This window comes from Geotrypetes seraphini, chromosome 5 (genome assembly GCF_902459505.1).
Source record: "Geotrypetes seraphini chromosome 5, aGeoSer1.1, whole genome shotgun sequence".
Classification (NCBI taxonomy): domain Eukaryota; kingdom Metazoa; phylum Chordata; class Amphibia; order Gymnophiona; family Dermophiidae; genus Geotrypetes; species Geotrypetes seraphini.
The window spans coordinates 189,783,992-189,811,167 of NC_047088.1; the positions used below are offsets into that span (position 1 = coordinate 189,783,992).

The 27,176-nt window shown below is 42.2% G+C and overlaps 1 protein-coding gene across 1 annotated transcript in view; it reads right to left on the bottom strand.

Annotated features, from left to right (window-relative positions):
* ITGA4 (integrin subunit alpha 4) overlaps positions 1 to 27,176 on the bottom strand; it is a 207,264-nt gene that overhangs the window by 101,525 nt on the left and 78,563 nt on the right. The window contains exons 11-14 of the mRNA XM_033943950.1: positions 12,973 to 13,067; positions 9,064 to 9,154; positions 8,389 to 8,434; positions 2,334 to 2,488 (exon numbers count right to left, since the gene is read on the bottom strand). Of these exons, the coding sequence (XP_033799841.1) occupies positions 2,334 to 2,488; positions 8,389 to 8,434; positions 9,064 to 9,154; positions 12,973 to 13,067 (387 nt within the window). The remainder of the gene's footprint in view (positions 1 to 2,333; positions 2,489 to 8,388; positions 8,435 to 9,063; positions 9,155 to 12,972; positions 13,068 to 27,176) is intronic.

Genomic DNA, 27,176 nt, shown 5'->3' on the forward strand with positions numbered 1-27,176 from the left:
AGAGTATAGATTGTGGACTTTGTCATTTACATTAGCACTCTGCCCTTTCCAGGGTCCAGAGGGAAACTTATTTTTCCCCTGAGATGGTTATGATGTCCTAAGGTATCATCTCATATGGCAGGAACCCCTGCATAAAAGAAAGCACCTGTGGCTCAGTGGTTAAAGGTATTCATCTTCCAAAGGTCATGGGTTTAAATCCCAAGTATGGTCAGATATCCCAGCATATATTCCTATTTTTTAGTGGCATTCTGCCATCTAGGTGCATATTGATGATGTCACAGTGATGTCAAGATTGTGCATCAGACACATTCACTTGCTGTGATGCACAACCATTATGAGTAGTGTATCTCTTTTTCTTTTTTCATGTGCTTTGCTTGAGTAATGCATTATTAAACATCGTTTGACCTTAATATCAAATTAGAGTCCTCTATACCCCCAAAATAGAAGCCCTGTTCACCTTTATACAGATACCTCAAGCATGCCTGGGTGATGCCTAAGTCGAGTCCACCTAACTGAAGCCTATCTAGCGACCAACTCACGCTCAAAAGTAGACTTGCTTTTGCAAGCAGTCTTCTTACTAAAAAAATAGAGGATTTAGTATGCTCTCTCTCTCTCTTTTTTTTATGTACTTTAAGGAACATAGAAGGCAAAAGAGGACTTGGACAAGTGTTGATGGTACATGTTTGATATTTATCCTAGAGAAATGACTGCTTGTAAATCAAGAGGATATAACCTTGGCTTTGGAAATGACATGCGGTTTACTATCTGAGTGTGTGTGGTGCAATGTTTAGAGCTACAGTCTTAGCATCCAGACGTTGTTGGTTCAAATCCCCCACTGGTCCTTGTGACACTGGCCAACCGGGACAGAAGAGAAATATGTTAAAGGAGCCACGTAGGATATAAGTGGTAAATAAATAAATAAAATATAATAGTGTATACAATTTTACTGTATACAATTTTAATGTAAAAAAACCCAGCATAAAAATTGCCATTCTAATGACTTCATAACGCTAACACACAATAACATTATAAACGTTATGAGGACATCTATGTAACGCCTAAAAGGTGATTTTGTAAAGGATGTCTAACAATATAGACGCACTTAGATTCACTCAGCGGTGCTAAGTGCAATTCTCTATAGTGTGTCTATGCATTATAGAATCACGCTTAGCATTCTGCTGCTGGACGTCTAAACAACTCCTAAATTTTAGATGTCCTTTACAGAATCTGACCCTAACTGTATAAATATAAGTAAATCTGACATTAGACATATGTGAAAGAATGGCATGCTCTTGGTATTACCAATGAATGATTGGCAAACCAGTGGACAGGTGGTTTGAAGATCGAAACTTCCATATCTTGTAAACTGCTTAGGTTTAAGTGGGTTAGAAATTTTTTAAATAAATAAGTATTGCTGAACAGTTTGTCAACACAGTGAAGGTGGTTAATGACACAGCCGAGTAAGGTGTTAAACTGATAACTGACTTTGCCACTGGCATCACCACAGACCCAGTGCCTTGCAAGGAGTGGAGCAGCATTGCAGGCTTTATCCTGACTATTTCAATAAGACATCAAATGCTTGACTGTTTGGAATTCCATTGGTAGATGATTATATAAAAGTGTACATGTTTAGCTATTAATGAAGTATGTTAAATTTATATTATTTTCCATAATAAAGTGCAGATATTGAAGGCTCATTTAATAAAATACTGCTAGAATTTTTGTATAAAATGTCTTTTTATCAATGTATCATTGCTGAGTGTGAAAACATAAAAGTTATAGCTATAATACCAAGATCTTTGTTCTATTAAACAAAAATAATAGCAAATTTTAAGAAAAATGGAGCCTTATCCTTGTAATCAGCAGTTTTGAGCAACCCTAGGATGGGCTTTAATAATTTTTTAAATTATTTTCTGATCAAGCACAATCAAATTCACGGGAAAAACTAATTCACACAGTTTTTCCAACTTTAGGATTTTCTGGACAACCCTACTGCACTGGCATGACATCATGTGCTAATTCATTTATTAACTGCATGCCATGTTAGAGAGCGGGAACTGGGCATGGATTGTGTATTGCAGTTTGTGCATGGTACTTACAATGTGTTAATTTTTACTGTTAAAGCATGAAAGTACAAAAATTTATTCCATCTTTAGTAAAAAGACTTTTTAGCTATTTCTTCTTCCAAGCACTAACTGAGAATAACTGTGCTCAGCCCTGTTTGTGTAGGTCTTTGGACAAAAGCACTAATTATGATCACTAACATCAAGCATAAAATATGTGTTTAAAAAAAGATGGTGAAAAGACTTATTAGAAAGAAACAAGTTGTTTACCTATGTGTCCTGGAACTTCTTGTCCTTTGTACATGAAGCAAAGAGAAACGTTCATGCATACTGCTGGTTGGCCGTTTTCAATACATTCTAATTTTGTCCTGTTTACAGAATTAGGATGTTTTAAAGATGCTTCAACAATCACCACTGCCCTGGTCCTAAGAAGAAAACAGAAGATATTTATATATTTATAGCAAAAGTTATATAATGTATATAAAAAAAGCTAAGTATGATTGCTGTCTCTGATAAGTACCCATGGAATCAAATGGTTTCATAAAGGGATTAATGTTCTCGTTTGAAAGATCCAAGATGTTGGCTTCTGTCTAATCTTTGGTGGATCGGATGGCATCATAATCTGTTTCCCTGATTTGTTACCTTGATTATGGTGAAGTACAAGTACTGACACTTCCTCATCCTTCTCAGCAGTGTGACCTGTTGTGGTTCTTATGGATGCCTTCACTACCCAAGCTTCAGCCCAGACATTAGATCCAGTGGATTCTCTACAATTGCTGATTTCATTGCTGGGGAGAGATAGATCAGCTACGGCCACTGACATCTCATTTAGCCCAGCCCTTCAGGATCTTCTTCATAGCCTTTTGTACAGAGATCTCCAGCATTGGTGATCCCTTCTCTGCTGCAGTTCAAAGCTGCTGATTCTGATGTAAAAGGGTTAGTCACAATCCAAGATGCAGGAGTTGAGGCAGAGGGTGGAAAAGTGGATAAGTAACTCTACTCTTTTTAACTATGGGGATGGATCAAAAAGGGGAGAGAACAACTCCACTGATGTAACAATGAAGCTTCTATGAGAACTGTGTGCCATCATTGTTGTTGCAGAAACCTAGTATGACTAGAGTCAACTTAGGAGGCAACAACAGATCTGTCCTTGGAACTTAGACATCTACATTTTGTACACAATTCTACAAATAGATGTCCATAATTTTGTGGATGCCCATTGGAAAAAACTGCACCTAAAAAATAGGCATGGGTGTGTTGTAGGAATGGCGTGGGAGTGACTTCGATTTGGATGTCCATTTAGAGAATCGCATACTGCTCAGTGCATGAACACGTCTACCTAACACCTAGGTGTTGCAAAATCAGGTCTACTTTTGAGCGTGAGCCTGGTGCTAGGTAAACATGAGTTAGGTGGACTTGACTTAGGCGCCACTTAGGCATGCCATAGGCGTCTATTTATAGGTAAACAGGGCTTTTATTTTTGAGGTATAGAGGACTCCAGATTGATATTAAGCTCAAAATATGTTTAATAATGCATTATTTAAGCAAAGCACATGAAATATATATATTGCATGGGGTTTGTCGTGGATTCCGGAGATGTTGTGAGGATGTCAGGCATCCGGATATATTGAGGGATATGAGGGGGGGGGGTAGGGAATCAGTGGGTGTGAGGGAAGGAGAGAAATTTTTTTTCTTCCTGCTGATCAGCTGAGCTGGCAGGACTGCACCAAAACCAGCTCAGTTTATGGGGATTACCCTACTATGATAAGCTGATGGCCTTCAGACAAGATAGTTGGGTATGTCTGAAGGATATCTGAGGACAAGGTAGTTGGGTATATCTGAAGGGTATCTGAGGACCATTCAAAATTATTAAGAACATTGCTTAATTTGGCCATTAAAATTATCTTAAAACACTGGAAGGATGTATCAATGGTAGAATATATAACTTGGTGGAATACTGTGTATATAACTGCTAAATTTGAGCCTGTTGCTGCTGAAAGATTAAATGCGTTAAATAAATTTAATAAAATATGGGAGCCTTTGGATTATTACAGTTATGCGCCTGTCAAAATATGAGGATTTGTTTTGCGAGGTATACATCCACACGGTCTTTACTGTTATATATATATGAAAGCATTAATGAGTATCGTTATTTGATGTTTGTTTGTAATGTTTCTTTATCTTTTATATATACATTTGATTCAAGTTTTAATACATTGTATTGTATTATATGCAAATGTTAATAAAAATGATTGAACTAAAGAAAATAAATAAATAAAAGATAGGCGGCTGACTGTTTTGAGAATGGACATATTCTATACTGAATTTCTGGTCATTTTTTCCCAAAATATCTAAATTAGACTTATGGTCTCTTTTACAAAGCCGCGCTAGCGGCCCCAAAGCCCATAGAGATTTAAAGGGCTTTGGGGTTGTTGCCGCATGGCAGCCACTAGCGCGGCTTTGTAAAAAAGGCCGTTAGACGTCCTATCATAAATTCTCCTCCACATATGTTTTTTTATTTGTAATTGTATATATATTATATACATTTTCCGGATGCTTGATTGCTATATTTAGACTCCTGATGCAGGCCTAGCGGCTGAAACATGATTCGTGTTGAGTCAACTTTTAATTTGCAGTAAATCTTGTTGAAAGCCAGAGACTTCTTTGCTTCTTAGCATCCTCTGCTGTGGTTTTGTTTGCTTTTGGACTTGCAGAGGATTTGTCTTCTACTGGAGTAATAGCAACATGCAGTAAATCTGTCTACCCGGCAAAACCTGAAGAAAATCCAAACTCAACGTATATTTAGCAAACATGCCATGAAACAATAGCACTAATGCTATGATTCAAACTATTCGTTCTGGGGGAAGTTTGGTGCTAAGTGAAAAATTCAGCACAAAAGTTTTGGAAAGTCTATGCACAGTATTTTAAAATTCTGCATTTTTGTAACTTTTTTGTGAAGATTTTTCCCAGTCATAAGGTCTAAGCTTCTTCCTCACCAGTAATATTGCTGTCCAGGTTCCAGCTTGCCCAGCTCTCTCCGATTTAAATCAGGGTGGGAAAGGTATAACCTTAAGCTATCTTGAACCCATCCCTTTTCCCAGCTTTCTCTGCCCCCTAGTTCTCCCCCTCTTTAGCTCCTTCCCCAAACTCTATCTTTCTGTATTCATTCTCTCCTTGTTTCCATATTACCTTGTTTTCCTCCTGTGGCATAAGGAAGAAGCAAGCAGTAATATATCAGATCACTTCCTCCTCCTCAACGGTCCTAGACCCACTGCTTATTTGAACCATGCAGAATTTTATAAAACAGTTAACCTCAGGCCAGGAAAGGAGGAAGTGGTCGGATGCACAGCCGCTTGTTTTTTTCTTATGCTACCTGATCCAGAGGACAAGATGAGTCAGATGGGAGAGGGGAGATTTGCAGAATTAATAATCTGTGGATGTGTGCTGCAAGGGGAGGGGGATCAAAAACCTAACAATTTTTGTGCTTACTATTCTCTGTGCAGAATTATGCAAGGCAAGTACAGAATTCTGCATTGCACTGTGGCACAGAATTTTCCCAAGAATAGCCTATGAATAGCACTACAAATATTACACTAGGCCCTAAAATACCAATATGCCCGTTACAAGTCTAACAGAACAAGTGGGACTGTTACAGATCTCAACACAGAAACTAATATCATACCTCAGTCATATGTAAAACACAGACAGACCTTCACCAAATACAAATCTCAGATTAGAGAGAGAAATATGAAAGCACAAATTGAACTGGGAACTCCAAGAAGTTGAACTCAGCATATACTACACACTGAAGAAACAAAAGCAATGCATTTCCTTTTGTAATGAATACAAAATAGACAACTGCAACACATATTCCAGTTAATAAAATAACATATTCCAGTTAATAAATAAAAAAATAAAGCTCTTTTTTCTACCTTTGTGTCTAGGCATTTAATTTTTTCATGACATTGGTCCCAGTTTCTCTTTTCTGCTTTCCTGTATTCTGCTTCCAGTGGCTATTGTCCATTTGTTATCCTCTTTCCTCCTGTCTTCTTCCATTCCCTTACTGCATCTCTGACATATTAATCTTTCCTTTAAAGCTTTCTCCTGTTTGTTTTCTTTTCTGCTTCTCTGTCCACTCAAATTTTGCCCTGTATTCCTTTTCATCTACATATCAATTTTCTATCTCTTTCTCTCATTCCCTATTTCTCACATTTCCTATCCTCCCCTTTTATCATTCATCTGCTTCTCATTACATCTCTCTCTCCCTACCTTCCATTACCTTCCTCCTGTTACACATTTCCTATGGCCTCTCCCACATGGATCCACCATTCCCAGCATCTCCCCTCCCCATCCTCTGCTCCATCCTTGAAACCAAGCATCTCCTCCCTCTCTTTCTCTCCTCCCCATGTTCTTGAAGCCTGTTCTCTCCCACCCTCCTGCCTTCCCTTCCCCTATATGACATCTCTCCTTTCCCCAAGTCAGACATTCTCCCTCTACTTTTCAGAATATGGCATTTCCATTCTTGTCTTCCACCCTCAAGTCCATCTGTCCCTCTGCCCTCTCCTCTTCTTCTCTCCCTAAGACCATCTCTCTCCATCCCTGTCCTTATTCTCCCTCTCTTTCAGTTCCCTCTTGCAAGTTTGACAGCTTTCCCTCTTCCTCTTCCTCCACCCTCCTTGTCCATCTCTCTTCCTTCGATCCTCTCCCTGTTTGAGATCTCTCCCTCCCACTTTTTTGTAACCCCCCTCCACCCACACACACACAAGCAATATCCTTCACTTCACAATCTCTCTCACTGTCTCTCTCCACTCCCTCTCGGTTTAGGACAATTCATTACGGCCATTTCATCATGGCCAGTTCAGTGTGGCTGTTTCAGTGCTGAATCATCCCCTGAAATGCCCCACAATGAACATGCTATTAAAAAGAAAACACCAAATAGGCTGCCCTCATATTCCAAGCACTCCACACATGCATTTAGGGAACAGGGGGACTAAGCTCTCCTCCCCATGGTCTGCTATCTCTCTCTATGCCTTCTACACCCTCCCCAAATTCTACCCTCCCCCTTTCCTCCATACCACTGATTTTCTTCTCCAGTTCTCCATCCCCTCTCAGAATGGGATGATTCAGTGTTTGGTGGGTGATGCCCCCCCCCTACCTACCCCCTCAAAAATAATCTACCCTTCCCCTCCCCTTCCTGTCTATGACCCAGGCACTCCAACAATACCCCAATAATGCCTCTGGGAATGGGATGATTCAATATTTGATGGGGCAATTGGGGGGCTGATGCCTCCACACCTCCCAAAAAATCTATCCTCCTCCTCTCCTCTCTGTCCACTATCCAGCATCTCTCCCTCAAGCACTCCAACAATATCACAGTTTTCTTTCTACAGTGCCCCATCCCCTCTCAAAATGGGATGATTCTGCACAGCTGTTTCAGCATGGCTGTGAGAAAACGTATCATGATGAACTGACTGTGATGAACTGGCCCATTCTGACTCCCTCCTCCCACAGCCACAGTCTGGTATCTTCCCCTTCTTTCATCAATCTGCTTCTCTGAGCCTACTTTCCTTCTTCATTTTTTAAAAGTCATTGTCGGCAGTGATTCCCATACGCTGCCCTGCTGCTGGTACTGGTCTCTTCTCATTACTGCGGTCAGCCTCCGAGGAAACAAGAAGTTAAGTCAGAGTTGCAGGCCACAGTATAGAGAAAAGACTGGTGCTGCTGCCATGGTAATGTGTGGGAATCACTGCTGCCACTGACTTTTAGAAAATGAAGATGGAAGGTAGACATGGGGAGAGAGGAGGAGATGCCAGACTGCGGCTGTGAGGGGAGGGAGTAAAAAGAGATGTCGGCCTAGGATGAAGGGGATGGAATGAAGATATTGCCACCGGCCAGCTGGTCTACCTGCTTGCAAGATGTCACTTTATGGAGAGTGCTGTCTTAGGTCCCCGCCTCAGCTGGCCTTATGATAGGGCTGCCCCTGCTCTACAACATCAACAACCATTTTCACTTCTTTCCTGGGCTCATATATGCTGCCTATTTAATGTGCCCAAAGCCCAAGGACCATAGATCAACAGATCAAAACCTGAACATGCTGTGATAAAGAGCAACCTGTTAAAACATGAGTCATGGTACTAGCAAATCATTCTGCTGCTCTTAATTTTTTTTTCTAGTAGCATCCGATATTCCTATATTGTTTCATAATTAAGTTTTAATGCAAACAGCATTATGAGTCACTATCACATTACACCTGTACTTTCAATGGCCTCTTATGATTTACAGTTAACTCAACATGTCCTAAAGCATTACGATGTCTCTTGCTCACCTCAGCACCACTGCAGAATCGGAGAGAAAAGCACCAACTGCTACATCTGTGGAAGGTATAGATTGATGAAAATCATTAGATAAAAGGAACTACTCTCTAGGCATTCAGAATCACCTTCTGACTATCCTCATCCACTCCTTTTTTTAATTATTATTAATTGGAAGAGATCTTCTGACATGCTCATCTATTATCATGTATTTTTACATTGATTTATTAGGCTGTATCTAGACTCACATTCTGTTACAAATTTACAGCTTTCTCTTTTGTACAATCAACCAACACCAGCTGAATTCAACTACCCAAACTGGAAACAATAATTATTTGTACCACTCATTTCTTTATACAAAATATCTTCTGCAAGTAGGAAGCAGAAATGGACACCCCATAACATAAACAAAAGGGTAGACTAAAAGGGATGCTGATACAAGAAGAGGAGAGGACAAAAACTGCTTAAGGATCTCAAAGTCCCTCCTTGAGGGCCGCAATCCAATTGGGTTTTCAGGATTTCCCCAATGAATATGCATTGAAAGCAGTGCATGCGCATAGATCTCATGCATATTCATTGGAGAAATCCTGAAAACCCGACTGGATTGCGGCCCTCAAGGAGGGACTTTGAGACCCCTAAGTCATCCCCTTTTGAACAAACCAGCCAAATAAGAGAATAAAACCATTCACCTGGATATCCATTGCCATCTGTGTCAATGCTACTCGATATGGACTGTCCAAACATGCTTAGGGTGTTGCTAATTCGGTGCCCTTCTATTCTCTATCAAGAAGAAAGATTTAGTTAGATATTTTCATCACATTTACTATTATTTCTGTTTGACACTGTTGTGTTATGTTAATCCAGAAATGGAAATTCCGCTCGGGTACTGTGGAAATACTTTTCTATTGTTATTTTTAAGGAAAAGTATTTTTGTAGAAATATTTGACAAATATTTCACTACACAGAATTTAACTATAGCAATTAAAACAAATATTAAGAACCCCCCCCCAAAAGAACACACCTCATTCTATATAAACTGCATGCACAGATATTGAATATTACCACTTATGTGCATCATTTAATTGGTTAATAAGCCCTCTTCCCATAAATCCAGTCACTCCCTTCAAACCATATATATTCTAATTTATGCTGAACTAGAGCCACTCTGTTTGTTAACTGAAGATGGAAGCAACTGTATGTTAATTTTAAATGACCAAATTACATGCTAAACTTGACTATATATGTAACATTACTGTACTCATGTAAATTCATAATTTGTTTATCTATACATGTCTATATATGTCAACCTTGTTACCTGTTCTGAACTCATTGGGGAGGATGGGATATAAAACTAACCAAATAAATAAAATAAATGTGAGGAGAGGGGATTAATCTGTTCACGGAATCTTTTAGAAGTTTCTCTATTGCCTCTGATGTCATGGCAATGGGGAGGTTATCATGCACACTGTGTGGTCTCCTCCCACTGCCAAGAGTTGAGAGCTACTATTGGCTCTTAGAGCAGAGAGCTATCATTGGCTCTTTTGAAAGATTCAGAGTTTTTCAGTTTAAAAACCATTTAAAGAACTCAGAAAGCAGTTGGGAGTAGAGAGAAACAGATTCTCTCTCTGGTTAATAGTTTTGTGGGAAATGGCAGAGGATTTTTCTAGCAGCTGGTTACTTCTATGCATATAGCTCTGGGAATCAGTGTCCCTGAACCCTGAATATACTGATAAAGGGGAATTTCTATTCCAGTGCAATAGGTGAGACATTCTAAACAGTAGGGTTATTTCTCTTTAGCCGCATGGTTGCGGAAGGGATCCACTCTGGATTTTTCATTCTGACTCTAAAGAACTTCACAGTGCTGTTTAGCTCCCTCTATAGTTCTTTCCTTCTGCACGCATGGTTGCAGTTGTGTCTGTTAAGCTCTCCCCATTTTCTTATTTCTAATTCAATGTAATTTTGTCCTCCTTTTGAGTATTTCAGTGCTTGGAGCGATTTTGAAGCTCTGCCTGCTTGAATATTCACAGACTTTAATCTATAGCTGACAGACCAATCCCACTGGGTGGAGGTGTAGTCAGACTTGGAAGTCTGACTGGCAGCCCTAAGATCAGATTTAGGTATCAAGGCTTTTTTGGTGACATCATTTGTGGCACGTGCCTGTCTCTCGACTGAGCACCCTGGAGAATGAGGCAGTGGATCCCTCTGCTCAATTTCTGGCTAAGGTGTCAGTGTACTCCATTTCTGCCCACCAGATACTATGGGTTCACCAATGGGCTGGTGATTCCACCTCCAAGGCTACTTTGGCTAGGCTGCCTTTTAACAGGCGGTTATTTCTTGGCAAAGGTCTGGATGATCTCTTGGATTCTGTGATGGACCATCACCCTAAGATTCTGCCTGATAGTCGACCCAGACCCTCCAGGGGTTCGGTCGTTCTAATTTTCGTGGCTCCTTGTGTTTCAGACCATATGCGAATGCTACATCGCAAAGATTTTCCCAGGGCTCCTGAAGCAGATATAATGGCTCACATAGGGAGCCGGATTTCCACTTTTCTTCCTGTCTGGATGCGCATTATGTCGAACCAGTGGATTCTGGACATCAGTCAAGTTACAAGCTGGAATATGCTCGACCTCTGACAGATTGGTTCATGATCTCTCCATCAGGTCACCCGGTTGCTGGGTTCAAGCCACCGTTCAGCACTTGCTGATATTCAAATTATAGAGCCGGTGTTGCCCGAACTCTCAGGCTAAGGCAGATATTCCACATATTTTATCATGCCAAAGAAAGGCTCAGAAGATTGGAGGCCTATCCTGGATCTTCAGCAAGTGTATGAGGCTCTCAAGATTCCCCGATTCTGAATGGAGACTATGTGTTCGGTCATTGCAGCAGTGGCCTCAGGAGAGCTTCTGGTCTCTCTGGATCTCACAGAGGCGTACTTGCACATTCCCATTTTTCTGGTCCACTGCAAGTTTTGTGTGGTTTCATGGCCTGGAGCTGCATTATCAGTTTTCAGCAATGTCCTTTGGGCTGGCGACTGTACCCCCAGACCTTCTGTCTTGGACTCTGGAAGCCTGAGTGAGCATGGAATAGTGGCTTCTCCTGCAATCACTCCATAATGGCATACCGTTACACATTTCCTCCTGGATTATGGTAATGACAGATGCCAGCCTTTGGGGCTAGAGAGTATAGTGCAATTTCCTTTTCAGAGGTGTTGGATGCCCTTTCAGTGGACGTGGTCCATCAACCGATTGGAGCTCCGAGTCATTTGACTAGCCCTGACTGATTACAGAAGACTCTGGAGGGCCAAGCAGTCAGGGTCTTCGTTGACAAAACAATGGCAATGGCCTTCATCAATCTCCAGGGAGTGACCAAGAGCACTCCTCTGGATCAGGAAGCCCGTATGCTGTTTCTTTGGGTGGAGTGTCATCTCTTAGCACTGGCGGCAGCGTATATGGCGGAAGTAGACAACGTTGAAGCCAACTTCCTCAGCAGTCAGACACTGGATTCAGGCGAGTGGGTCCTGTCCCCAGAGGCTTTCCAAGCAATAGTGGGGTGGCCCTGCTTCAACCTCATGGCTACGGCAAGAAACCTTTTTTTTTTTTTTTTGTAAAAGAAGCTTCTATGGTTGGTTCGATAACAGATTTTTTCATGATTATCAAGTAATGCCTCTAGATAATTCCCTGGCAACCACCTGGGACCCTTGAGCAACTGAGAATTTTAGCAAGCACTCTGCAGACCTAGCCTTCACCTACATATTTACTCCTACTATAACAACCCTGCACCGAGTCAGTGGGTGCCTGTTTGCCCTGGGCAGATTTCCAGCTATTCTTTGAATTACTTGTGCCACAGACCTCTCCAAATCATGATGTCACAGTGTTCTATGGAAGAAAAGTATTCACAGACCATTTGAGATTTTCTAGTGTTTCACCTATCTAACAATTGCTACAACCGACAGATGAAAAGAACTGGAATTCACACTAAACTGAACTAATAGATTACATGAACTGGTTTATAGAAATAAGCCTGAGATCCTGAATATCCTTTCTTTGGGCTATCTTTTAAGCTGAACTGTGGGACAGGCTCTTGTCATTGTTATATTCTCCTATCAGGTTTATTCCTTTTTCCCCAGAGAATTCCCCAGTTAGACCTATTTTTCTAAAAACTCCTCCAAACTGAAAAATCAGTTGATGCCACTACCTTAGAACATCAGGAGGTTGATATCGAACCACATGGAGAATGAATAATTTGAAATGGCTAGAGGGTTTCAAGCCATATTTTTTTGTTTAGTAGTGCTATTCATTTAGGTGGTGCCACTGAATATTCACATATAATGTGAATCATCTAAATTGGACAGTCCCTGTTTGTTCCTGCCCCAATAGCTACCCTTTCATAAATGGTGGCACCAGTCTGAGCAATAGCATTACTGCACTACCACAAGCAATCGGCCAGCCAAATTAGAAGCTTGATCTCCTAGCAGTAGTATTGAGGGGAGAAATAACAATTGCCTATTAGTGCATGCAGGGTTTTTTTCTGGTTGGCTGATAGCCCATAATGAAACTAACGGTAAGCATTTTTAGAATATGATCCAAATGAAACTACACCTGTGTGAAGGATGTGGTTATCCCTGTTGCCCTCCCATTGTAAATGTATATTGCGCCTTGTAGATTGTCTTCCTGTGGAGCCCCGATGGCAACATCTGGAAAATAATTTAAAGTGAAAATAAATGCGTGCACCTGCTTTGCCCACTTTACCTTTTTTAAGAGCTTGATTTGATGGACAAAATTAGAAAATAACACAGAAAAAAAAGTTTCAGAAGACTGGTTGGGATGTCAAAGCACTGAAAGTTCAGCTGGCAGAGACCATATCAAACTGTAGTCTCTTAAAAAATTCAGGCACAAAACATGATCTCCTGTTCCCATGCTGATAAAGGCCATAGGTTCCACAGGGAAGATTCATGTTAATACATCAAGTAGAAAAAGTATGTTCATTGAGTGGATGCTTGCTTTGCCATTTCCCTTTAACTGAAAGTAATGAAATATATCACTTAATAGTCATCAAGAGTACACATAAAATGCTATTAACCCCCACCCTCCCCCAACCCTTCCTATTATATAATCAAATACAATGTACAATATACAATAATAAAATTATCCCCCCTTCCCCCTCGTAATTGAACCTGTAAATCAAGGGAAAAGAATCATTTAATCATTGCAATATTTTGTTAATGGCTCCCACACATCTTGAAATTTTCTAAAACACCCTCACTGTATTGCAATATATCTTTCCATTTTATATATATGACATAGGGAATTCCACCAAAAATGATAGTTTAGTCTACTCCAGTTTTTCCAATTGTAAGTAATTTGTTGAATGGCAACCCCGGTCATTATAAGTAATAATTTGTTATTATTTGAAGAAATTTGACTTTTTGCTCTCATTGCCATACCAAACAACACAATATCATATGATAATGCCACTGGATTGTCTAATAAACAATTAATTTGGTTTTTGAACATCTGAAGCAACTAACAATTAACAGTTCAATTGAACCTGGAATCAAAGCAGAATGAAGAAATACAATTGCCAAAGGGAAGAAAGCAAAATGACACATGGGTCAAATGTTATCTGATGCTCCAGAAAATGTTTACATTTTAGTAACAGTTAATGTTACCAGAAGTACTGCTTAATGATAATATTCACGCACAGTGGGGCTACGAGAGCAAAAAACAGCATGCATACAGCATCAATGAAGCATGAATTAAGCCCAGTTAATAAAACCCAAAGAACAGTAATCAGACTGCATTTCATTTACTTAATATACACACAAGCTAAGATGGAAGTTGAACAGACATTTAACTCTTCATATTGTCCATTTTCATTGCATATGCTGATAGATTCTATTTTCATTTCTTATTCTGGCATAATCAGGCTTCTTTCTTTAACCACAGTAACTTGTTTGACCCTAATTAGTCAAGTCTGACCTAAGTTCAAATATCAGATACTGTACATATCTTACAGATATCCCATAAATCTTTTTTTGAATTCAAGTTTATAACTTAACTTTCCAAGAGAATGCTCAAAGCAAGGTGCAATTAGATAAAAACCAATAACATACAATTTAAAACCACAGCATGAAAACAGATCAAATTAGATAAAATCAATAGAAAGCCAATCATTTCTAAATGCCTGTCTGAAGACTCAGGTCTTAATAACGTAGACTGTCAGAAAGATAAAAGCAAATTTTGAAGCCTTATTTCAAACAGAGTAAGATCAACCAAAAAACCCCTCTTTTTAAAAATTCCTCATTCCATGAATAACAGTAATTTTCATCCAATAATAAGGCCACAAAACACTGCATATCTAGGCAGTCTTTAATACAGGGCCATTTTTTAATACACCATTTTTAGTATTTGTTGAAGTATTTAATCAGTTACTGAAATATTTTGTAAGTAAGAGTAGATACTGCCCAAGTCAGCTTCAATCTCAAAATAGCTTCTGCAATCTCTAGCAGTAATCTTGCAAAACTGCTACTAGAGATCATGGCAGCTATTTTGGTGATGAGAGGACATAGGCAGGAGCAACTGAGCATCCCTCCTGCTCCAACTACCCACTAGACCACCAGGGGATGAATAATAGGCCATGTGTGTGTGTGTGGGAAGGGGGGGTATTTTTTTTTTTTTTTTTTTGCATGAGGGAGAAGGGAACAAGCATTAAATTTCTGTTCCAGTCAAAATGCACTGGTGTTTTTGGCCAAGTACAGAAATTTGATTGGCTTCTACAAGTAAGTCTGAAATTCTCTAATAAGAAGGAGTTAAGAAATTTTTTTCTGTGATGGCCACATGGTAGTAACCTTTGGGGGTTATTGTAGCAGACTCATTCATGATTTCCATGTGAAAATACCAGCATTGGCATGTATATATCTCATACATATGTGAAAACAGACTTCAGAAATCTTTTATCCATGATAATCCATACTATTGGGAGGGGGGGAGGGGAGGGAGATAGTAGCATGGGCTACCATTAAGTTGGGTTATTTTACTATGTCATACCATTTTATGCAAAGAGACTCTGTGCTAAAATAACACAACTTATGGTAAAATAACATGACTTAACGATGGCCCACATTGATAACTTCCCCCCATGTAGTGATTTGAAAGGGATGTATTTTGAGCAGGGCTTGGACAGGACTAAAATTTACAAATGTATTTCCCATTTCACAAAGAGACTACACATTCATGAAGAAAATATTCCATACTGGCTTTTTTTAAGTGCTTATTTATTTATATTTCTTATATACTGCTTCTACTTAAAGTAGTTTACATTCAGTTAATCTAAGTATTTCTTCCTAACTGTCCTGGTGGGCTCGCAATCTAACTACCTGGGTACATGGAGTGTTAGGTGACTTGCCCAGAGTCACAAGGAGTGGCATGGAGATTGAACCCAGAACCTCAGGGTGCTGAGGCAGAGGTTCTAACCACTAGGCCACTCCTCCAGAGCTTTACATGATTAAAGGATTAAGTTATGCCCCACATTAAAATTGTGGCCTCACTGCTTAAGTGGTGGCACTTGCAGTGGTGTAGTGAGGGTGGGTGGTTCTCGGGGCGGGGGTACCCCCTCCCCCTGCCCTCTTCATTTGGAACTTGCAAAAATTGCCACTTCCACAAGTAAGTGCCAATACAAGAGGGCAGGGGGAGGGGGTACCCCCGCCCCGAGAACCACCCACCCTCACTACACCACTGCAAGCTCTGGAGGAGTGGCCTAGTGGTTAGAACCTCTGCCTCAGCACCCTGAGGTTCTGGGTTCAATCTCCATGCCACTCCTTGTGACTCTGGGCAAGTCACCTAACACTCCATGTACCCAGGTAGTTAGATTGCGAGCCCACCACGTGGAAGCTGCTGAATTTCTGCCATTCAATGTTTCAACTGATAGGTTTGTAAAATGGCTGGTTTTACAGCATGTAGCAGTAAATAGAGCTTATGACCTGGATGTTTTTCATTCTTTCTAATATCACAGCTCTAACATGTTTTTCAGCCATAATTGAACACTTTAAAATACATCCAGGACACAATTTAGACATTTGGGGCTAAGGTGCCCAAACTGATCAGATGACCACTGGAGGGATGTAAGCATGACTCCCCCATACTCCCACAGTAGACACTGACCCCCCTCCCATTCCCCAAAGATGTAAATGAAATAGTACATAACTGCCTTTGTGATAGCTTCACATGTGCTAGAGGCAATCCAATTAGAGCAGCAAGGAGGTCTCTGGAGTAGCCTTGTGGTCAGTGCAGTAGACAGCAGAGAAGGGGACCAAGATCTATATCCCACTCTAACTATTATGCTTGTGGTGGAGCATGTGAGCCCACCAAAACCCACCCAAAACCTACTGGACCATAGGTGATTGTTGTGGTGTACAGTTGGGTCCAATAGGTTTTGGGTGGGTATTGGATGGCTCACCACACAATATAAGGGGGTTATGGTGAGATGTAGGCTTTGAACCTTTAATGTGAAGTTCACTGTAGTGCCCCCTGAAGTGACTCACTGTTCTGCTGTGATGTTTGTGTGGCCAGTCTACTAAAAATGCTACTAAAAAACCCCTCCTACATCCCAATGACTTAATTTATGCAATTTTCTTTTGAATGTGGGGTTTTTCTAGAAAATGGCTTCAAAAGATAGATGCACGCCTGAAAATTGGCCATTTTCAAAAAAGATAGGTGCGTTGCAGTTTTGAAAATGGGAATATTGGGTGCTGGATTTTTGTGCGTCTTCCGTCAAACGTCCAAACTTAGATTTGGATGCCATATCGAAAACTGCCCTGCACATCAAAAACTATGAAAACAAATTTCAAGGTTTTGCGCATCTTATTGATTGAAAACCCTTTTGAAAAAATGTTCATAAATTTTTGTGAACAGCAAAATTTTGTACATAGCTCAAGCCCTCTTTTACTAAACTGTGGTAGATGGTTTCTTTTGTAGCCCAGAGCGCTAAATGCTCCAATTATGCTCCGACGCTCATAAGAATTCTATAAACATCAGAACATTTAGCGCTCTGGGCTGTGGTAGAAATCTCTACCGCAGCTTAGTAAAAGAGGAGGCCAGTTGACACAAATGTTATTTAAATTCATTATTATTGGGATGCAAGATCATAGAAAGTATCTCATTAATGAATTCTGCAAAAAAACTAGCTGATAAAAATATCTTCATATGCTGGTTTTCACAAAACAGACAATCTCACCTTAGCAAAGTGTCATTATCTTTGTTTCCTGCCCTGAGTGCAAAATTTGGTGTTATTTACATTTGTTCCTTTTTATTCGCCTGTCAGCAGAAAGTCTTTTTTTCAGAATGCGCTGTCTACACTTTAGAGTCTATCATGTGTAGTCCCACAGGGGTTCATTTGGTTCCCATTTCTTTTGAATTTATATATTAGACTTTTCGGCAATAAACACTAACTAGCACTTGGCTTTTACAAAGCCGCAGTAAAGGTTTCAACTGCTGGCCTGTGAGATAAATGCTCTGATGCTTATTGCATTTACCTATACCACAGCTTTGTTAAAGGAGCCCTAGATCTGGAGTAGCCAAGCTCCAAATAGAGAAGCTTGGCCTCCAAAGAGAGAGCATCCTGGCAGGGTTAAACAAGTGTTTGAGAGAAGTAATAAAATGGTTGTGTAACAGATCCTCCAATGTTAGGGTTGAGGGTGAGCTGTGAGGTAGGAAGACAACAATACTTTTTTTATTTTTTGGTGTCTATGGCTAAAATTTGCGTTAAGAACATAAGAACATAAGCAATGCCTCCGCTGGGTCAGACCTGAGGTCCATCATGCCCAGCAGTCCGCTCACGCGGCGGCCCAACAGGTCCAGGACCTGTGCAGTAAACCTCTATCTATACCCTTCTATCCCCTTTTCCAGCAGGAAATTGTCCAATCCTTTCTTAAACCCAAGTACTGTACTCTGCCCTATAACGTCCTCTGGAAGTGCATTCCAGGTATCCACCACACGTTGGGTAAAGAAGAACTTCCTAGCATTAGTTTTGAATCTGTCCCCTTTCAACTTTTCCGAATGTCCTCTTGTTTTTTTATTTTCTGAAAGTTTGAAGAATCTGTCCTTCTCTACTCTCTCTATGCCCTTCATGATCTTATAAGTCTCTATCATATCCCCTCTAAGTCTCCTCTTCTCCAGGGAAAAGAGACCCAGTTTCTCCAATCTCTCAGCGTATGAGAGGTTTTCCATCCCTTTTATCAAACGTGTCGCTCTCCTCTGAACCCTCTCGAGTAACACCATATCCTTCTTAAGGTACGGCGACCAATATTGGACGCAGTATTCCAGATGCGGGCGCACCATCGCCCGATACAATGGCAGGATAACTTCTACCGTCCTTGTTGTAATACCCTTCTTGATTATGCCTAGCATTCTATTTGCTTTCTTAGCGGCCGCTGCGCACTGTGCCGTCGGCTTCATTGTCATGTCCACCATTACCCCCAAGTCCCTTTCTTGGCTACTTTCATTCAATAATATCCCTCCCATTGTATAGTTGTACCTCGGGTTTCCACTTCCCACATGCAATACTTTACATTTCTCAACGTTGAACTTCATCTGCCATCTCGCCGCCCATTCCCCCAGTTTGTTCAAGTCCCTTTGCAATTCTTCGCATTCCTCTTTAGTCCCAGCTCCACTAAATAGTTTTGTATCGTCCGCAAATTTTATTATCTCACACTTCGTGCCTGTTTCTAGATCATTTATGAATATATTAAATAGCAGCGGCCCGAGCACCGAGCCCTGCGGAACACCACTCGTGACCCTCATCCAGTCCGAGTAGTGGCCCTTCACCCCTACCCTCTGTTTCCTACCTGCCAACCAGTTTCTGATCCATCTATGAACGTCTCCGTCCACTCCATGGTTCTTCAGTTTCCGGAGTAGACGCTCGTGAGGCACCTTGTCAAAGGCTTTTTGGAAATCAAGGTATATGATGTCTATGGGGTCTCCTCTGTCCATCCGTTTGTTAATTCCTTCGAAGAAGTGCAATAAGTTCGTTAGGCATGATCTCCCCCTGCAGAAACCATGTTGGCTTGTTATCAGAAGTTCGTTTCTTTCCAAATGTTCATCGATGTGTTCTTTAATCAGTGCTTTCGCCATTTTCCCCGGAACCGAGGTCAGACTCACTGGTCTGTAGTTTCCCGGGTCACCTCTTGATCCCTTTTTAAAGATAGGCGTGACGTTGGCTATCTTCCAATCCTCTGGGATCACGCCTGTTTTCAAGGATAGGTTGCAAATTTGCTGCAGTAGTTCCGCTATCTCTTCCTTTAATTCCTTCAGAACCCTTGGATGGATTCCGTCCGGACCCGGGGATTTGTCAGTTTTAAGTTTTTCTATCTGCCTGTGTACATCATCAAGGCTCACTTCCATGGATGTTAATTTTTCTGCTTGATTTCCATTGAAGTTTTGCTCAGGTTCCGGTATGTTGGTTGTGTCTTCGTTTGTAAATACAGACGAGAAGAACATGTTGAGTCTTTCTGCGACTTCTTTCTCCTCCTTCACCGCTCCCTTCCTGTCTCCTTCGTCCAGCGGTCCTACCTCCTCCCTAGCTGGCTGTTTCCCTTTAACATATCTGAAGAATGGTTTGAAATTTCGTGCCTCCCTGGCTAGCCTCTCTTCATACTCTCTTTTGGCTTTTCGAACCACACGGTGACATTCTTTTTGATACTTCCTGTGCTCCTTCTGGTTCCCTTCAGTTTTGTCCTTTTTCCATTTCCTGAATGAATTTTTCTTATTGCCTATCGCTTCCTTCACTATTTTAGTCATCCATATCGGGTCTTTTGTTCGACTCTTTTTGCACCCCTTTCTGAATCTGGGGATGTGCAGATTTTGCACCTCGCTCACCGTGTCCTTGAAAAAAGACCAGGCATGTTCTACTGTTTGCCATTTTTTGGAAGTGTTCCTAAGTTTCTTCCTTACCATTTCCCTCATTGCTTCATAGTTTCCTTTCTCCACTGCTGTCTTCCTAAGCACTGGAACTCAGGAAAACGGGACCCCAGTGAGTGGCTTAGAAATCTCAACAACCTTCACGTAGGAGCATTTACACATTATGGTGCTTATTTTAGAAGCTCTCTTCCTGTTTTGGATGTCTGAAAAACAGAATTGAGAAGTCTATACTGATTTTATAACATTAGAATATGGACTTATAAGATTGTTATATGACAATCCTTTCCCTTAGGGACTTTTCTTCTCACAATCTAATTTAGTTATGACTTTTCTAGTTTCAAAGTTAGGAAGATGCATCCAGGACTTGGGTCCTAGCCCCTCTTGTACACTGGGTCCTCCACACAGATTCTCAAGCTATTCTGCTTCACTCCTTTCCTACTTCCTGGGTCCCTCACACCCCTCCACTGAGGAATCCTCCTTTATGACCTCAATTCCTTACTTTTTCTGGGACTCTATGCCTCTTGGGTATTGAGCTAGATTTTTTGACTTAAACCTGTAATCCTTACTCTTTTCTTTCAGGAAAAGACTAAAGCTATTGCTTGACCTTCCCTTTTCTCTTGGCCTCTAATCTAATCTAGTCTCCAGTTTATATATCTGTCATCTCTGGTCGGAGCTCGACTCAGTTTACAAGACGTCAAGAGACTAGAATATACATAAAACTAGTCTTATAGCCCGTTACATTAACGGGTGCTAGAATATATGTGTGTATGTCTCTCTTTATTTCTTTTTCTCTCTCTCTCTCTCCTTAGCCGCTTTCTTTCTTTCTGTCTTTCTTTTTCCTTGGCTGTCCATCACCACCCCTTGCCTGCTCCTCCTGTCCATTCTCCCTTCCTTTTACCTCCCCTGTGTCCACCACCACCCCTTCACAGCTCTCCTTATGCAGCAGCAGCCCTTCTCGCTTTGTTTTACCTCCCCCCTGTCCAGCAGCACCTTCCTTCTCCCCCTGTCCAACATTAGGCCTCCGTTCCTTTTTCTTCACCCACCCCCTGTCCATCAGCACCTCTTTCCTTCTCCCCCTGTCCAGCAGTAGGCGTCCCTTCCTTTTTCTCCCTCCCCCTCCTCCTTCCTATCCCTATGATACAGTTACCTTGCTCTGCCCCTGATCAGAGGTCCCCGACAGCCACCCAGTTGCACCCATTGGAAAAGTTCCCTCTGCAGCATCCCGCACCCCTCCTGACGCGACTCCTGCTGTCTTTCTTTCTGTCTGTCTCTGTCCCTGGCCCCCTTTGTCTGTTTGTCTTTCTGTATATCTCCCTGCCCTTGTGTCGTTCTTCTTTTCTTTCTGTCTCCCTTCCTCCCTCTGTCTGTCTGTCTGAAGCAGCATTCCCTCCCCCTCCATTTCCCTCCCCCCACACCAGTTCCCTGTGCACCTGCCCCTGTGTCTTTCTTCTTGTCTTTCTGTCTCCCTTCCTCCCTCTGTCTGTCTGTCCAAAGCAGCATTCCCTCCCCCTCCATTTCCCTCCCCCCACACCAGTTCCCTGTGCACCTGCCCCTGTGTCTTTCATCTTGTCTTTCTGTCTCCCTTCCTCCCTCTCTCTGAGTGTGCAAAGCAGCATTCCCTCCCCCTTCCATTTCCCTCCCCCCACACCAGTTCCCTGTGCAGCAGCATTAGCGTTTCCTCTACCCCCTTTCCCTTCCCACAGTCGCGACTACAAACGTGGGCCCGAGTCCTTTGCTGCCCCCCATCCCTTCCCGCGGGCCCGACTACACATGGCGATTCAAACAGCGTGTGCATCAGTCTTCACACGCTGCTTCGGGTCCTTCTACTGGTCTGATTTACTCTGGCACGTCCGGAGCAAATCAGGGCAGTAGAAGAGCCCAAAGCAGCGTGTGAAGACTGCTGGACACGCTGCTTAAATCGCCAGTCGGGGCCGCGGTAAGGGAAGGGGGGGGCCAAAGGACTCGGGTGCCAGGCAGCGGAAATCTTCTTCTACCTTGCCTCTCCTCCACCGTCGGGAGTCAGCAGCAGGAGCTTTAACGGCTGGTGGTTCCGCATTGAAACAATCCCGCGCCTCTTTGAAAACTGTCACGCCGCTGGAGCCGGGAGGCGACAGAGAGGGCAGGGAGGTGAGTCGCTCATGTGCACTTCCTAGCTACAGCTCACGGAAAACGGACGCACACTTAGGAAGTGCGCATGCGCGGCTTACTGTTTTATTATATTAGATAAGGAAAAATAAAAGATAATTAAAATTAGTTTAGTCTACCATAGAAGGAAATCTTGCAATGTTAACAATTAGTAGGTTCTGCAGGTAAGCTAATTAGATATTGTGAGACTAGCAGGGTTTTTAAAGTTTTCCAAAATAATTGCAATTGGTGTATAATTTTAATAACACCAGGCTCCTCACTTGGCTCCTGTGTGGACAGTCCACCTCCATCACCTACTACATCTCTAACCTCCCTTTAGGGAATGAAGGCACTTTGCACCTCCCTATTCTCACTTTTATACTTGTTGATGCCCCTGTATAGGTCGTTGGTGAGGCCGCACTTGGAGTATTGTGTTCAGTTTTGGAATCTGTATCTGGTGAAGGATATAAAAAGACTTAAAGTGCTCCAGAGGAAGGCAACAAAAATGATAAGGGGTTTGAACCAAAAGAAATATGAGAAGAGACTGAAAGACCTATATATGTATACTCTGGAGGAGCGGAAGGACAGGGGAGATATGATACAGATATATTAATATAGAACCAAATCTTTTCCAGAGAAGAGAAAATGGTAAAACTAGAGGTTATAAACGATCTGGACATTGGTACGACGAGTGAGGTGATTAAATTTGCGGACGATACAAAGTTATTCTGAGTAGTGAGGACACAGGGGGATTGCGAAGATCTACAAAGTGACATAATCAAGCTCGAGAAATGGGCATCGACATGGCAAATGAGGTTTAATGTGGATAAGTGCAAAGTGATGCATGTCGGTATCAAAAATCTCATGCACGAATACAGGATATCCGGGGCGGTACTTGGAGAGACCCTCCCAGGAAAGAGACTTGGGAGTTCTGATTGACAAGTCGATGAAGCCTTCTGCACAATGTGCTGTGGCAGCAAAAATGGCGAACAGAATGCTAGGAATGATAAAGAAGGGGTTCACGAACAGATCGGAGAAGGTTATCATGCTGCTGCACCGGGCCATGGTGCGCCCTCAGCTGGAGTACTGCGTCCAGCACTGGTCGCCATACATGAAGGACACGGTACTACTTGAAAGGGTCCAGAGAAGAGCAACTAAAATGGTTAAGGGGCTGGAGGAGTTGCCGTATAGTGAGAGATTGGAGAAACTGGGCCTCTTCTCCCTTGAAAAGAGGAGGCTGAGAGGAGACATGATCAAAACATTCAAAATACTGAAGGGAATAGACTTAGTAGATAAAGACAGGCTGTTCACACTCTCCAAGGTAGGGAGAATGAGAGGGCACCCTCTAAAGTTTAAAGAGGATAGATTCTGTACAAACGTAAGGAAGTTCTTCTTCACCCAGAGAGTGGTGGAGAGGTGGAACGCTCTTAAGGAGTCTATTGTAGGGGAAAACACCCTCCAGGGTTTCAAGACTAAACTGGACAAGTTCCTGCTAAACTGGGAAGTACGCAGGTGAGACTGGACTCAATTAGAGCACTGGTCTTTGACCTGGGGGCCACCGCGAGAGCGGACTGCTGGGCAGGATGGACCACTGGTCTGACACAACAGCGGCAATTCTTATGTTCTTATGTTGCAGGGAGGCAGACTCAGGAGCAATGTTAGAAAATTATTTTTCACGGAGAGGATGGTAGATGCCTGGAATGCCCTCCTGAGGGAAGTGGTAGAGCGGAAAACAGTGATGGAATTTAAAAAAGCATGGGATAAACATAGAGAATCTCTAATTAGAAAATGAAGAATGTAAATTAAAGAGCTAAGGCCTGTACTGGACAGACTTGCACGATCTGTGTCCCATATGTGATGATTTGATGTAGTATTAGGCTGGGGAGGGCATCAATGGGAACTCCACTAACTTAGAACATGAGGATGTTACTGGCCAGACTTTATGGTAGATATCCTGCAAACAGGATGGTTAGATAGGCTGGAATGAGCTTGGATGGCAACTTCAACATTTGGAATCTAGGATAATATCAGGTGGACTTTACAGTCTATGACCCAGAAATATCAAAAGGACAAGTTAATTTAGTCATGTATTTTTAATGGGTATAACTAATGGGCACACTGGAAAGCCGGTGGTTTTAAAGTGGGGCTGCACTGTGAGAAGTGCAGCAGAGAGCAGGAGAGTCAGGGTGGCAATTTTCCCCACAGATTCAATGGTTTAGTGGATGGAGAAGCAGACTTGCTGCTTGAACACACGAGACAGGCAGGGCGGCAGAGAGTGGGGTTTTTTCAGGGCTGCAAGGCTGTTATTTTAGTGTGGGAGAGAGCAGGAAAGGAGTGAGCGACTGGTCACTTGGTTTTAGATCAGCTAGCCCAGTCGGTGTGCCTGAAAAATGTTGGTGAATCGCTGCCTTCCTAGATTTACATGCCATTTCCCTCATTTGCATGCGCGGATCGGATTGGGTGCAGACAGGATCGGCCAGAAGGTTAGTAAATCAGGTTAGGGTCGCAAACTGATCGGTACACGATCAATTTGCTTAGTGAATCTAGCCCTAAGAGGGTTAAAACACTTCATTCACATTCCTAAAACCATTTGACCAGATCCTTCCAGACCCCTCCTGGTCATTGCGAGGTCCACCCTGGATTTCACGTTCTGCAGGACCTTCCAAGTCCTTTCCAGATTTTCAGCAGCTTGTGGTGCCATTTACTGGTCATTCTGCTGGCTGCCACTGTCCCAGCCAGTACTTCCGCTGGGTACTTCTCAGATCTTTGACCATTTATCTCAGGTTTACCAGGCTGCATCCTAGGGATCCACTGACTGCTATTACTAGTCACTCCGCTGGTTGCCACTGACCCCGTTAGTCCCATTGCCAATCAGCCCTCAGTCCTTCCCCCATCAACCCTGGACTTCCATCTAGCTCATCCACAGCTCTTCCAGCTGCTTGTGGGGCCACTGACAGTTCCCTACACCCTGGCTTCTTGGGTCCCCACTGGTCCTGACTGTTGTTCACCAGTCCCACAATTGGTTGTCAAGCCTGAGCTACTTCCTTGACTCCAGGCTCTACTGGACCCTCCGGCTACTTTCCTTCCTCCTTTTCTGTCAGTGTATAGGTCCCTGTGGACCTTCCCACCACTGGGCTTTCTACTGCACCAGTCCCCCCTATCAGGACTGGTCAGCCTGGCCACTCTACTCTGCTGCATCAGTCACCCCTGTCACAACTAATCAGCCTGGCCACTCTAATCCACTGCACTGGGCCCCCAATCAGTACTGGTCAGCAGTGGCCTGGCCACTCTACTCTACTGTACCATGTCCCTTACTAGTAGCTAGGCCAGCATTCTTCCTCACAAGTGTTGCTCAGCTACCAAGGGAGCTCTTGCTTTTCCTAGCTCTCAGCCTCAGAACTGTCCTTTTCAGCACCACAATCCACTCAGGGTGAGTGGACAGCTCCCAGCAGCCTTTGCCAGATCTTATGCAAATTAGCTCCACTCTGCTAGCTGGCCAGTGACAGAGAACATCACCCTGTCACAATGGTTAAATAGTGAATATTACATTTAACTGTATTAGTGTTAGCTGAACATAGCCCCCTTTTATCAAGCTGCATTAAGGCTTTTTATCGATGGACGCAACAGTAAAAGCTCCGATGCTCATAGAATTCCTATGAGCATCGGAGCTTTTATCACAGCAGTCGATGATAAGAAAACCCTGATGCAGCTTGATAAAAGGGGGGCCATGATTGCCTAGATCAATGCTGGTGCCCAGATATGGCCCAACATTGAATATCTGGAAATAAAGCCAGTGGTGGCCAAAATAATGCAAGCTATTGCTGTCTGAATATCAGCAGATTAATTTTTAGGAGACAAACTGAGAGCCTCATTTTTAGTACTGCCTTTGAGCTATACTAACATCAGTTTGGAAGTCAGGGCATTTTTAAACAATACATTTGTTTATAAAGATCCATTGGATCTTTGAGACTTATTCTAGCTTCATAAGATTTGGAAGCGTTAGTAAAACTTTAGGTTACTGACTTTGCTAGAGGGCCTGCCCTTAAAGCAGGTAATTGCAGTGGCATAGTAAGGAGGGATGCAAGGGGGGCGGTCCTCCTTGGGGCGCCGGCACATCTCCTCCTCCCTGCCCCCCTTTCTCACTCATTCCCCTGCCATGTGCGGACGCGCGCACACCCCTTCCCTGTACCTTTTTAACTTCAGCATGATCAGTGACAAACTTGCTTCATGCATTAGCTTCAGCGCTTTCTCTGATGTCATTTCTGGGAGGGGGCAGGAGAAGGGCGCTGCCACCCCGGTCACCAGTCACCCTCGCTACGCCACTGGGTAATTGTTACATTAAATTTTGTAATTGCATGTAAGTTGTAATATGTTTTTACATTTAAAAATTGTATGCTGAATTTCACACTTGTCTTGAACGAATGTGATGCTGTATAAATAAAACTATAAAAATAAATAATTTTTTGTAAAAGGCTTTTTTTTAAAACTTTGCTCATTTGCTAACCTGCAGGACATTCTGTGGATTAGATTTAGGTATGTACATAATTTTTGTTTGTTTGTTTCAGCAGATGTTTTTCTTTCTTTTATTTAATTTCTTTTTAATTTTTTCTGCTTTTTGTTTTGTTTTCCCAATTAGTGTGCATTTGCAAATAATAAATGATATTTGCAAACACTGTGTGTATTTTAGAAGTGTTAATCAGGTTTTAGATATGTATAAACCAATTTGATTTGTATTGCCTTCATGTCTAGGACTAGGGTGGGATTAA